General features: G+C 38.4%; 1 protein-coding gene across 1 annotated transcript in view; it reads right to left on the reverse strand.

The window, feature by feature from the left end:
- Nucleotides 1-5,194: 5,194 nt before the first annotated feature.
- Nucleotides 5,195-14,497, reverse strand: part of HSD17B3 (hydroxysteroid 17-beta dehydrogenase 3) — a 47,517-nt gene continuing 38,214 nt past the window's right edge. Inside the window, exon 11 of the mRNA XM_007123869.2 lies at nt 5,195-5,944. Coding sequence (XP_007123931.2) covers nt 5,834-5,944 — 111 coding nt within the window. The 3' untranslated portion in view covers nt 5,195-5,833. The remainder of the gene's footprint in view (nt 5,945-14,497) is intronic.

Here is a 14,497-nt window from a genome sequence, read left to right on the forward strand (position 1 = left end):
GAGGGCATTATGCTAAGACAAACAAGTCAGACAGAAAAGACAAATACAGTATGATCTCCTGTATATGTGGAATCTTTTTTTAAAACCCAAATTAATAGATACAGAGAGCAGATTGATGGTTAGCAGAGGCATGGTGTGGGGTGTGGGGTTGAGGGTGGTCAAAAGGTTATGAAATAAGCAAGTCCTGGTGATATAATGTGCAGCATGGTGACTAAAGGTAACAATACTGTGTTGTATATTTGAAAGGGGTTAAGAGAGTAGATCTTAAAAGTTCTCATCACAAGAAAAAATTTTCGTAAACATGTGTGATGATGGATGTTAACTAAACTTATTGTGCTGATCATTTTATATACATGTATCGAATTATGTTGTACACTTGAAACTAATATTATGTTATATGTCAAGTATACCTTAATTAAAAAAAAAAAAAGAACTAAAAATAATTTGAGAGATTTCTTTCCCCAAATTGAATTCTGTTCTAAAACTCCTATAGGATTATAAAAAAAAAAACCCCAACAATCTCTGTCCTAGACCATTAGAGGGCAGTCACAAGTTAAAACAGACTGCGTCCTAAGCACAGTGGATAAACTACAATGAGAATAATCAATTTTTTGGCATCGGAAGCAGACAAACATGATTAAAATCATGCTGACCTTGGGATGACCGTCTTCAGCTTTCTCTGGCAAGCTCTGGCTAAAAAAGTCTTTTTGAAGTGGGGCGTTCTGGTTCCCATCCCACAAGAACAAGAAATGGATGATGCCTCAGGGAACTGCCCCAGCAACAGCTCCCAAATTTTTCGGAGCAGCAGCCCATAATCACCTCATTTTCCTGCTCCAAGTGTTGTCAGAGGGATTCTTCCGCCTTTGGCATCCAGGGAGGTAATACAGATGGAAGGCTGGAAGAATGACCAGCTGCTGATGCTGTTCCTCAGGCTCCCAAGACCTCCAAACAAAAAGAAGAGAATCAGGCAAGAAACAAGAGCTCAGTACTCCTCAGCGGAAACAAAAGTTCTGTGAAGTTTGGCAAGCTTCACTGTTCCCAAATGATTCCCAGATGATGGTAAATTTGGAAAATGGTCAGTGTTGAAATCGAGACACGTGGGCCTGGAATTGCAAAGCCCAATTCCTCCCCTCTCTCCAGGACTTGTGAAAGTGAAAAATACAAAGTTGGGGGCAATAGTGTTCACCCCTTGCCATTTCTCCCAATTAAAGAACCTTATCCAGACAGTTAGGGCTATACTATAGTGCTTTAGCCTACAGATGCTGGAAGAGGATGCACGTTCATATCCCAGCTCTGTCACTCACTGGTCAGGTGAATCGGTATGAATTACTCAACTTTTCTGTGCCTCAGTTTCCTTATCTGTAAAATGAAGGTAATAATAATATGATTTCCTACCTACTTTCTAAGTTATTATATAGGAAGGATTTACATAGTCCCTGACACATTATTAGTACTCAACAAATGTTAGTTATTATCTAGTGCTAGTGGTGATGGGAATAAAGATCTTAAAATATAGAATTTTTCTACCCTCATTTCACCTAGTCCAACATCTTAGGGCTTTTCCTATGAGGAAATGCTCTCTTAAAGACCCTCAAAAAGCTTGTTAGATAATCAATCATTCAAATCTACCCAGGATTAATACATTGGAAAGACCCCTATATCACACAACTAAAAATTTATCTCTAACATCTGCCCCAGGTTTTATTAGCTGAACTGCATTCCTTTTCTCACCTAAGCTGCTGGTTGTAGTAGTTCTTTCCCAAAGGCAAATTTACCAGGGATTGAAGTAAAGGTTTTGAAACACAATATCTACACTTTTATAAGTTGCTCCATCAATAGTTGAAATGCCAAGTAACTCTCCATAATTGATATAGGCCAGGACAAACAAGATTAATTAGTGTGGCTCGTTGTATTTTCCAGAGATGGTCACAACAATATTTCCTATTACATGTGATACTTCTCCCATCAAGAGGTGGGGTTTGTGTTCCCTCCCATTGAATCTGGGAGGGCTTTCAAATGATGCCATGTGACTTCCAAGGTTAAGTCATATAAACAGTATGGCTTCCTCCTAGTTTTCTTTGGGATGCTCATTCTTGGAACCCAGCCACCATGCTGTGAGGAAAACCAAGCTGCATTTAGAGAAGCCATGTGTAGGTTTCCATCTTGCAGCCCCATCTGGGGTCCCAGGCAGCAACTCCCATCAATTGCCAGACATGTAACTAAGCAACCCTTCAGATGATTCTAGCTCCGGAAGCTGAATCATTTCCAGTCATTGAGTCTTCCCAGCTGAGCCCCCAGATATCATGGAACAAAACAAACCTTCCCACTGTGCCCTTTCTGACCCACAAAATCTGTAAGCACAAGAAAATTGTTGTCATTTTATGCTACTAAGTTGGGCATCACTTAGTACACAGCAATAATAACTGGTACAGCAAGCAAGCATGATTGTCTCACATTTAAGTAGATTAGCCTTTAATGTCTGTAAAATAACCCCCACTTTGCTGATATCATAAATTCCACAATGAGATACTTACTCTTTTTGCTTAAAGTTTTACCCCTTTTGAAACATAGAGTGAAGTGTTGTAAGAAAGAAACCCAGTGTCCCAATCCAGGTGCTACCAACTATTAATGGTATGACTTGGACAAATCACCTAATATGTGGGGCTTATGTTGCATCCCTTTTCTCCAGATCCAGCCTCTACCCTTCCCCCTCCCCACCCCAAACTTGGTATCTCAGGAGATTAACCTTATCATTTACATCAGTGAGCTTCCAGTTGGATGTGACCAATGGGAGGTACCAGCAGGAGGCCCAGAAGACAGCAGGAGAATGAAGTTTGGGTATCATTCCAGTAAAGGTAAAACACCCCTGTTTTTCCACTCAACCCTCTCTCTACTCTCAAGTAATTCTGATCACCAACTGTGCAGGGAGATTTTCCCACAGCAAGCAATTCGTGGACACCCGCTGGATGTCCTACAATTCAATTCAATTTTGACACTATCTACCTGAAGATAGCATCAGATCCCACAGGTTAAGGGCTCAGTCCCTCAAGACTGCTCCCACTTCATATGTCAATTGCAAGTCCAGGCTGTTATCTGGGCTTCTAACCAACTGGCTGTAAATCAGAAGTTCCCACAACCCCTCCTCAGGTTTGATCATTTGCTAGAATGGCTCACAGAACTGAGGAAACCAGTTTACTTACTAGATTTCCAGTTTATGTATAAAGGAATACAACACAGGAACAGCCAGAGGAAAGAGCTGCATAGGTTAAAGTATGTGGGAAGGGGTGTAGAGCTTCCATGCCCTCTGTGGGCACACCTTCCCAGCACCTCCACATGTTCACTAACCCAGAAGTTCTCTAAACCCCATAGTTATAGTTCATATTTTATGGAGGCTTCATGACATAGGCATGATTGATTAAATCATTGGCCATTGGTGATTGAACTCAATCTCCACCCTTCTTCCCTCCCCGAAGGTTGAAGAGTGGGGCTAAAAGTTCCAACTCTAATCACATGATTGGTTCCCCTGGCAACCAACTGTCATCTTTAGGGGCTTTCTAAAAGCCACCTCATTAACTTAAACTCAAGTGCAGTTGCAAGGGGCTCATTATGAATAATAATTGACACATTTGTTGCTCTTATCACTTAGGAAATTCCAAAGAATGGGAATGAAAATGAAATATATATTTCTCATTCTAAACCACAGTATCACAATTCCCCTCTGCCTCTATGGAGTGGCCACCGCCTGGCAGCATCTCTCAGCCAAAGGTTGCAGTTCCTCTGAGGCAGTGCTTCTTACACAGTTCCCTTTCTCTCTCTCTCTCTCCTAGTATTTGGTCCTTTCCCAGCCCCTTCAGGCCTTGGGGTAGTAAAAGCGCCCCTCTATCACTAGCTCTGATGACTTACCTACACCCTTCCCACACATTTGCAATTAATTCCTCAAATTGCTCAAGCATGCCTTTTGTTTCCTCTTGGGATACTGACTGATAAGGAGTTTTTGATTCTTCATTGTAAAAAAGAGATTCCACCCATCCAGCCTGCTTCAGAGATCGAGCAAGATAATCAATGTGACAGATTATGTCAGGTCCAGGCTCAGTTACGTCCAGTCACAAAAAACAAAAACAAAACAAAAGCACACTGAGTATTTCAAACAGAGGGAATTTGAGAGGGAATTGGTAACACCAAAGTTGAAAGGCTGAAAGAGCAAAAAGAGGATACTAAGTAACTCAGATATCAGTAACTGCAGGGCTGGTGGAACAAAAAGGAAGAGGTGGTGTTTCTGGGAACTGGATGCTTAGAGGGGGACCCCTGCACAGTTAATGCTCAGATACCTAAAGAGGGCTTTGTGGGGCTGGTGCTCAGATCCTAACAGGCTGCCTCTTGATTGGTGCTAAGTCTCGCTAAAGCTGTTCTTTCTGCAGAGTGATGGCAACAGAAGTACAAACATGAAGAAATTTCCCTAGCCCCTTCTACCTCCTTTTACTCTCCCAAATTTGCCTCCCCTAGGCAGAATCTAACCCAAAGCCAGCTGGTGTGAGTGTCTTAAGACTCGAGTCTGAAGCTTCCCCAGACCATCACCATAGATCAGAGTATAAAAGGTGGAGCTTAGGACTGAAAGACACCAGGTTAATAATCAGTACATAAAAGCATCCTGTATTATAGTTGTTATTGTTACCCATAACTGAGAAAATATAAGTAGATAACTATACTTTAAAATGGATAAATTTTCCCAGTCTTTTCCTCAGAGAAGGTCTAATAAGAGCTATGATATTATAGTCCATTTTCTAAGCTTACCAAGGTTTTAAATGTTCTATCCTCTGCTTTCCTTCAGAACATCAAAATATCCCATAAATTCCAACCAAATCTCCCAGAATCCTTTTAAAACTGGAGCAGCAGCACATAATCTTTGCTCACGCCATAAATGCAAATGACATTCTCAGAAAAGATAAGTGCCACCAAACATTGGCAGTGCCTAGAACATGATGATGTCTTGGGGAAGCACTCTTGACCAATGCCAACAATGCAGGGTCACCAGCTGGCATGATCCTCCCCCAACTCCCTCAAGAGTTGAAGGATAGTAGTTCCCTAACACACCATCTCATATGCATTAACAATTAAATCCCTCAGTCCAGTAACCCAAGGGCTGGAGATCTGTAAATACTCATTTCTACAGATACCAACTCCTGTATTAGAGCAATGGTTTTTTAAACTACTTTTAGCAACATATTTTCTGTTTTTATTTTTATAAACACAGTCTTCCATAGAACCCCAAATAAAATTGAAATAGATAAATCTGGTGCTGCATTAGTTGAAATGAGGGGTCCCCAGAAACTGTCCTGATGTAGCTGTTGCCCCCACCCTTCTCCTAGACAGTTTCCTGGGTCTCTGAGGAAGCCAGTTTGAGAACCAGTGAGTGCTCTAGGACTACAGCAGTCTTGATAAAGTTTAGTAATTTCAGACATTCTTTAATATAGCTATAAAAGTAGATTACTAGGTATAATTGTTCCCAATATTCAAAGAATCAGAGGCTTTCTTCTCACTACATTATATTATAATCCCATATAGAAAATTTTCCAGTTTTACCTATAGACACCTTCACCTTCTCTAACTATTAAAACCCCATTGCACAACACATGTTTTTACATCACAGCTCTCCCAAAGATCTCCAGACTTGAGTAAAATTGCAAAACAAAGTTGAATTTTAAGTACTGGATCTGTGACATGGGCCCTCCAGCTTCAGGGAGGGGACAGGTACTGGTCTGTTCCTGGGTCCTCTGTGGCTAACGCAGAACTTGGTGAAGAAAGCAATGCTGGGTGGCACATCAGCCCACCAGGACTATCTGATGTTGGCATTCTGCTTGAGGTAGTCCATGTAGCGAGTCAGGAGCATCTTCTGAAACATGCTGCTGTAGAAGGCCCATGACGGGATCAGGCTCAGAATGCTTGCCTTTAATAGACAAAAACATAAGTGTCTGGGAGAAAAGAAGAGCAAGGAAGTTGCAAGAAAACATCTCAATTTATATTCATCATCTTTAAAAATGTAAGTCTGATGACTGAAGTTAAGTCGCAAATCTTTTAAGTAGTTGTTAAAGTTTAAATGTCTTATGACATTTTCTCAGCAAACAGGGTTTTCTCAGGAACGTCAGAACAGTCAAAGCAGTCACTTGTCAGAACAGTCGTGAGGTATTTCTAAATTAAGAGAACTCTGTACATAGTAACACCCTCCCTTTCTTCTTTCTCTTAGTGAGCACTTTCTCTGTCTGGTTCTTGATTTCCCAGTGTCTTCATATTCTTTCCAGCAAGACTCTACTAAAATGAGATTCCAGGAAAAGAATCAGAAATGCTTTCCATCACCTGGCACAATGCCTGAGGCATAGTAGGCACTAAGCAAATACCTGAATGCATAAAAGAGTGAATGAACAGGAGAGTGGCTAAGATGGTGGAGCAGGAAGATGCTGAGCTCCCCTCCTCTCAGAGGAACACCAAAATTACAACTATTTGCAGAACAATTACTGATGAGAGAGACCTGAAGTCTAGCAGAAAAGGTCTCCTACAACTAAAGATATAAAGAAGGAACCACAAAGAGATGAGTAAGAGGAGTGGAATGTGGTATAGTCAAGACCTATTCCCCCAGGCAGGTGACCCACAAATGGGAAGATAATTACAATTGCAGAGGTTTTCCTCAAGGAACGAGGGGTCTGAGCCCCACATTGGGCTCCCCAGCCTGAGGGTCCTGCTCCAGTAAGAAGAGGCCCCAGAATGTTTGGCTTTGAAAGTCAGTAGGCTTATTTTCAGTAGAGCCAGAGGGCATTAGGATATAGAAACTCCACTTTTAAAGGGCACACACAAAATCTCACACACTCTGGGAACCAGGGCAAAAGCCCAACCACGAGGGTACCGGCACTGGCCCCAGGACCTCCAAGGCCCCACAGCCAGATTTCAGGTCCAAACCTGCCCACCAGCAGGCTAACACCAACTCCAGGACACCCAGGGCCTTGCAGTCAGAGACACTGGGACCAGGCTCTGCTCACCAGGGGGCTTTCACTATCTCCAGGACACCCTGGGCCCCAGCCCTGAACACCAGCAAGCCAACACCAGTTCCAGGACCCATGGGCCCTACAGCCAAAGACCCCAAGACCTGGTTCTGCCCACCAGTGGGATGTCACTAGTCCTAGAACTCAGTCTTACCTACCAGCAGAGAAACACCAGTTCCAAGAACATGATAGTCCCACAGCCTGACATGTCAGGACCTAGCCCACCTATCAGCAGACTAACACGAGTGCTGAGACACCTTGGGCCTCACAGCTGCCCTGGGATCAGGCTCTACTCACCAGAGGGTTGACACCAGCTTTGGGACACCACAGACTCAGCAGCCAGCCATGTGAGGAACCAGCCCCACCCTCTAGTAGGCCAACACTAGATTCGGGATCCCAAGCCCTGTAACCAGCCACCCTGAAGTCTGACCCACACACCAGTGAGCCAGCACTAGCCCCAGGACCCCCTGGGTCTCCACAGCCAGCCACCTAAAGACCCAATCCCACCCGCCAGTGGCCAGTAGCCTCTGCAAAAGACAGAACTAGAGGCCAACCTAGCCTACCAGACCACCCACAATAATCAGCCCGCCATGACAGAAGAGCCTGCACAGTCCACATGGGGGCACTCCTAGAGCATATAGCTCTGTTGACCAGAGGAGAGTACACTTCTGGGATACATAGGACATCTCCCACAAAAGACCACTTCTCCAAGATCGGGAAATGTAACCATCCTACCAGATACATAGAAATAAAAACAGTAAATTAGGCACAATAAGGCAACAGAGGAATATGTTCCAAATGAAGGAACAAGATAAAACCCCAGAAAAAGAACTAAGTGAAGTGGAGATAAGCAATCTATCTGATAAAGAGTTCAAGGTAATGATCAGAAAGATGCTCAAAGAACTCAGGAGAAGAATGGTGTAAGACGAACAGAGTGAGAAGTTAGAGGTTTTTTTAAAAAGAGTTAGAAAATATAAAGAACCAAACAGCGCTAAAGAATACAATGACTGTAATAAAAATACGGTAGAAGGAATCAGTAGATTAGATGATACAGAAAAATGTATCAGCAAACTGGATGACATAGTACTGGAAATTACTGAAGCTGAACAGAAAAAAGAAATAGAATTTTTAAAAATGAGAACAGTTTAAGAGACCTCTGTGACATCAAGAATACTAACATTAGCATCACAAGGGTCACAGCAGGAGAAGAGAAAGAGAAGGGAACAGAGAAGATATTTGAAGACATAAGAGCTGAAAACTTCCCTGACCTGGGAAAGGAAAGAGATATCCATGTCCAGGAAGCACAGAGAGTCCCAAACATGATGAACACAAAGAGGACCACACCAAGATACATGGTAATTAAAATAGTAAAAATAAAGAGAGAATATTAAAAGCCACAAAGGAAAAGCAACAGTTACATAGAAGGGGACTCCCAAAGGACTAACAGCTGACTTTTCAGCAGAAACTCTGCAGGCCAGAAGAGTGGCACAGTGCATTGAAAGTGAAGAAAGGGAAAAACCTACAATGAAGAATACTCTACCTGGCAAGGTTTTCATTCAGATTTGAAAGTGAGAAAAAAGGTTTTACAGACAAGCAAAAGTTAAGAGTTCAGCACCATGAAACCAGCTTTACAAGAAATGTTAAAGGGACTTCTTCCCTAGGCAGAAAAGAAAAGGCCACAAATAGAAATATGAAAAGTACAAAAGGAAAAAATCTCATCAGTAAAGTCAAACATGCAGTAAAGGTAGTAAATAAACCAAATATAAAGCTAGGAGGAAGGTTAAAGAACAAAAGTAGTAAAATCATCTATATCCACAATAATCAGTTAAGGGAATAAACAGAACAAAAAGATGCAAACTATAATGTCAAAAAAAGTAAATATGAAGGGCGGGGAGTAAAAATACAGGATTGTTAAAATGTGTTCAAACTTAATAGATCATTAATTTAAAACAATCATGGATATATAGAGAGATTGCTATATATAAACCTCATGGTAACCACAAACCAAAAACCTATAATAGATATGTTCACACAAAAGAAAAAGGAATCAAAATATAACACTAAAGATAGTCATCAAATCACAAGGAAAGCAAGAAAAAGAAGTAGGAAGGAACAAAAAAGAACTACAAAAACAACTCAGTTACAATTAACAAAATGGCAAAAAGAACATACATATCAATAATTACTTTAAATATAAATGGATTAAATACTCCAATCAAAACACATAGAGTGGCTGAATGGATATAAAAACAAGCCCAGTATATATGCTGCCTACAAGAGACTCACTTCAGATCTAAAGACACATACACGGAATTTCTTGGTGAGCCAGTGGTTAGGACTCAGCTCTTTCACTGCCACAGGCCTAGGTTCAATCCCTGGTTGGGGAAATAGGATCCTACAAGCCACGCAGTGGAGATAAATAAATTAATTAATTAAAGACACATATAGACTGAAAGTGAGGGAATGGAAAAAGATATTCCATGCAAATGGAAATCAAAAGAAAGCCAGGGTACAAAACATACATCAGAAAAAAATACACAACATTGTAAAACAACTATACCCCAATTTAAACAAAAAAGGAAAAATACACTTTAAAACAGACTGTAATAAGAGAAAAAGTAAGACATTATATAATAATCAAGGGATCAATCCAAGAAGAAGATATAACTATTGTAAATATATGTGCACCTTACATAGGAGCACATACATACAAAAATATTAACAGACATAAAGGCAGAAATTGACAGTAACACAATAATAGTAGGGGAACTTAACAACACACTTACATCAATGGACAGGCCATCCAGACAGAAAATCAGTAAGGAAACACAGGCCTTAAATGACACAGTAGGACCGATGAACTTAATAGGTATATATAGAACATTCCCTTCCAAAGCAGCAAAATACACATTCTTTTCAACTGTACATGGAACATTCTTCAGGATAGATTACATGCTAGGCCACAAAACAAGTCTCAGGAAATTTAAGAAGACTGCAGTCATAGTAAGCATATTTTCCAACCACAACACTATAAGACTAGTAATCAACAAGAAAAAACTGCAAAAAACACAAACACGTGGAGGCTAAACAATATGCCACTAAAAAACCAGTGGGTCACTGAAGAAATCAAAAACTGCCTGGAGACAAATGAAAGCGAAAACAGAATGATGCATAATCTATGGGACACAACAAAAGCAGTTCTAAGGGGGAAGTTTTTAGTGATACAAGCCTACCTCAGGAAACAAGAAGAATCTCAAATAAACAATCTAACCTTACACCTAAGGAACTGAAAAAAGAGAACAACCAAAACCCAAAGTTAGTATAAGGAAAGAAATAATAAAGATCAGAGCAGACATAAATGAAATATAGACTAAAAAAAATTTAAAAACCAACAGAAGAGATCAATGAAACTAAGATCTGTTTCTTTCAAAAGATAAACAAAATTGATAAACCTTTAGCCACACTCATCAAGAAAAAAAGAGAGAGAACCCAAATCAATAAAATCAGAAATGAAAAAGGAAAAGTTACAACCAACACCTCAGAAATACAAAGGATCATAAGATATTACTATGAACAATTATATGCCAATAAAATTAACAACCAAGAAGAATTAGACAAATTTACTAGAAATGTACGATCTCCCAAGACTGAACCAGGAAGAAATAGAAAATATAAACAGACCAATTTCCATAATGAAGTTGAATCAGTAATCAAAAAATTCCCAACATCTCCCAAGGTAATAGAAATAAAAGCAAAAATAAATAAATGGGACCTAATCAAATTTATAAGGTTTTGCACAGCAAAGGAAACCATAAACAAAACAAAAAGACAACCTATGAACTGGGAGAAAATATTTGCAAATAATGTAACCAATAAGGGCTTAATTTCCAAAATACACAAACAGCTCATATAACTCAATAACAAAAAAAAACCAGCCCAATCAAAAAATAGTCAGAAGACCTAAATAGACATTTCTCCAAAGAAGACATACAGATGGCCAAAGATGCTCAACATCACTAATTATTAGAGAAATGCAAATCAAAACTACAATGAGGTATCACCTCACACCAATCAGAATGGCCATCATTAAAAAGTCTACAAATAATAAATACTGGAGAGGATGTGGAGAAAAGGGAACCCTCCTACACTGTTGGTAGGAATGTAAATTGTTGCAGCCACTATGGAAAACACTATGGCTGGTCTTTAAAAAACTAAAAATAGAGTTACCCTATGATCCAGCAATTCCACTCATGGGAATATATCTGGAGAAAACTTTAATTTGAAAAAATACATACACCCCAATGTTCATAGTTATCACTATTTACAATAGCCAAGATATGGAAGCACCTAAATGTCTATTGACAGATGAATAGGTAAAGAGGATGTGGTATATGTGTGTGTGTGTGTGTGTGTGTGTGTGTATAACTCAGCCATAAAAAAAAGAAATAATGCCATCTGCAGCAACATGAATGGACCTACAGATTATCCTACTAAGAGAAGTAAGTCAGACAGAGAAAGACAAATACCATATGATATCACTTATATGTGGAATCTTAAAAAAATGAAAAAAATGAACTTATTTAAAAAATAAAAATAGACTCACAGATGTAGAAAACAAACTTATGGTTACCAAAGGGGATAGCAAGGGGGAGGGAGATAAATTAGGAGTTTGGGATTAGCAGATACAAACTACTATATGTAAAATAGATAAACAATAAGGTTCTACTGTATAACACAGGGAACTATATTCAATATCTTGTGATAAACCATAATGGAGAAGACTATGAAAAAAAATATATGTATATATATATATATATATACATATATATATATATATATAAAACTGTATACATATGTATAAAACTGAATCACTTTGCTGTATACCAGAAATTAACACATTGTAAATCAACTATACTTCAATAAAATTTTTTTAATTAAAAAATAAAAACTCCCAATAAACAAAGGTCCAGGACAAGATGGCTTCACAAGTGAATTCTACAAAACATTTAGAGAATTAACACCTATCTTTCTCCAACTATTCCAAAAAACATTGCAGAGGAAGGAGCACTTCCAAACTCATTCTATGAGGCCAGCATCACTCTGATACCAAAACCAGACAAAGATATCACACACAAAAAAGAAAATTACAGGCTAATATCACTGATGAACATAGATACAAAATGTCTCAACAAAATATTAGCAAATTCAACAATACATTAAAAAGATTAAACAATCGTGATCAAGTGATTGTATCCTAGCACCTGGGGATGCTAGGATGGTTCAATATCCACAAATCAATCAATGTGATACACCATATTAACAAATTCAAGAATAAAAATCATATAATCATCTCAATAGATGTGGAAAAGGCTTTTGACAAAATTTAACATCCATTTATGATAAAACCTCTCAACAAAGTGGGTATAAAGGGAACATACCTCAACATAATAAAGGCCATATATGACAAGCCCACAGCTAACATCATACTCAATGAGGAAAGGCTGAAAGCATTTCCTCTAAGGTCAGAACAAGAAAAGGATGGCCATTCTCATCACTTTTATTCAACATATTAGTGGAAGTCCTAGCCACAGCAATCAGATAAGAAAAAGAATCAAAAGGAATCCAAGTTGGAAAGGATGAAGTAAAACTATCACTGTTTGCAGATGACATTATACTATACATAGCAAATTCTAAAGAGATCCAAGCAAACCACTAGAACTCACCAATGAATCCAGTAAAGTTTCAGGATACAAAATTAATATACAGAAAGACTATGAAAAAGAATACAAGAAAAGTCTTGTATTTCTATACACTAGCAACAAACTATCAGAAAGATAAATTAGGAAAACAATCCCATTTACCATCACATCAAAAAAATAAATAAAATACATTTTAACTAAGGTATTTCTGTACTAAGAAAACTATAGGACACTGATGAAAGAAATTTAAGATGACACAAAGAGATGGAAAGATATAACATGCTCATGGATTGGAAGAATTAATATTGTTAAAATGACCATACTACCCAAACAATCTACAGATTCAATACAATTCCTATCAAAATACCAATGGTATTTTTTCAAAGAAGTAGAACAAATAATTCTAAAATTTTCATGGAAACACAAAAGATCTTGAATAGCCAAAACAATTTTGAAAAAGAAGAACAAAGCTAGAAGTATCATGCTACCTAATTTCAAACTATACTATAAAGCTACTATAATCAAAACAGCATGGTACTGTCATAAAAACAGACACATAGATCAATGGAACAGAATAGAGAACTGAGAAATGAACTGACACTTATATGTACAATAAATCTACAACAAAGGAGAAAAGAATATACAATGAGGAAAAGACAGCCTCTTCAATAAATGGGGTTGGGAAAACTGGAGAGCTACATGCAAAAGAATCAAACTGAACTACTTTCTCACACCATGAACAAAATTAAATTCAAAGTGGATTAAAGACTTAAATGTAAGGCCTGAAACCATAAAATTTCTAGGAGAAAATATAGGCAATATGCTCCTTGACCTCAGTCTTAATAATATTTTTGCATATATCTCCTTAAGCAAGGGAAACAAAAGCAAAAAGCAAAAATAAACAAATGGAACTACATCAAACTAAAAAGTTTTGCACAGCTAAGGAAACTATCAACAAAGCAAAAAGGTCATCTACTGAATGGGAGAAGATAGTTCCAAAAGATTTATCTGATAAGGGGTTGACATCCAAAATACACAAAGAACACATACAACTTGATATCAAAAAAACAAACAACTTGATTTAAAAATGGGCAGAAGCCAGGACATGGAAGCAACCGAAATGCCTCAACAGAGGAATGGATAAAGAAGATGTGGTACATATATACAATGGAATTTTACTCAGCCATATAAAAGAATGAAATAATGCCATTTGCAGCAACCTGGATGGACCTAGAGATTGTCATACTGAGTGAAGTCAGTCAGAGAAAGATAAATATCATAGGATATTGCTTATATGTGGAATCTAAAGAAATGGTACAAACAAACCTATTTACAAAACAGAAGTTGAGTCACAGGTGTAAAAAAAAATCTTGTGGTTACCAGGGGGGATAATAAGGGGAGGAATAAATTGGGAGATTGGAATTGACATATACACACTACTATATATAGAATAGATAACTAATGAGAAGCTACTGAATAGCACAGGGAACCCTATTCAGTACTCTGTAATGACCTATATGGGAATAGGATCTAAAAAAGAGTGAATATATGTGTATGTATAACTGACTCACTTTGCTGTACAACAGAAACAAACACAACATTGTAAATCAGCTATACTCCAAAAAAAAATTAATTAATAAAAAATAAAAATTTTTAAATTAAAAAGAAAAAAATGGGCAGGGCTTCCCTGGTGGCGCAGTGGTTGAGAATCCTCCTGCTGATGCAGGGAACACAGGTTCATGCCCCGGTCCGGGAAGATCCCACATA

Source organism: Physeter macrocephalus, chromosome 9 (assembly GCF_002837175.3).
Source record: "Physeter macrocephalus isolate SW-GA chromosome 9, ASM283717v5, whole genome shotgun sequence".
In the NCBI taxonomy this organism is placed as follows: domain Eukaryota; kingdom Metazoa; phylum Chordata; class Mammalia; order Artiodactyla; family Physeteridae; genus Physeter; species Physeter macrocephalus.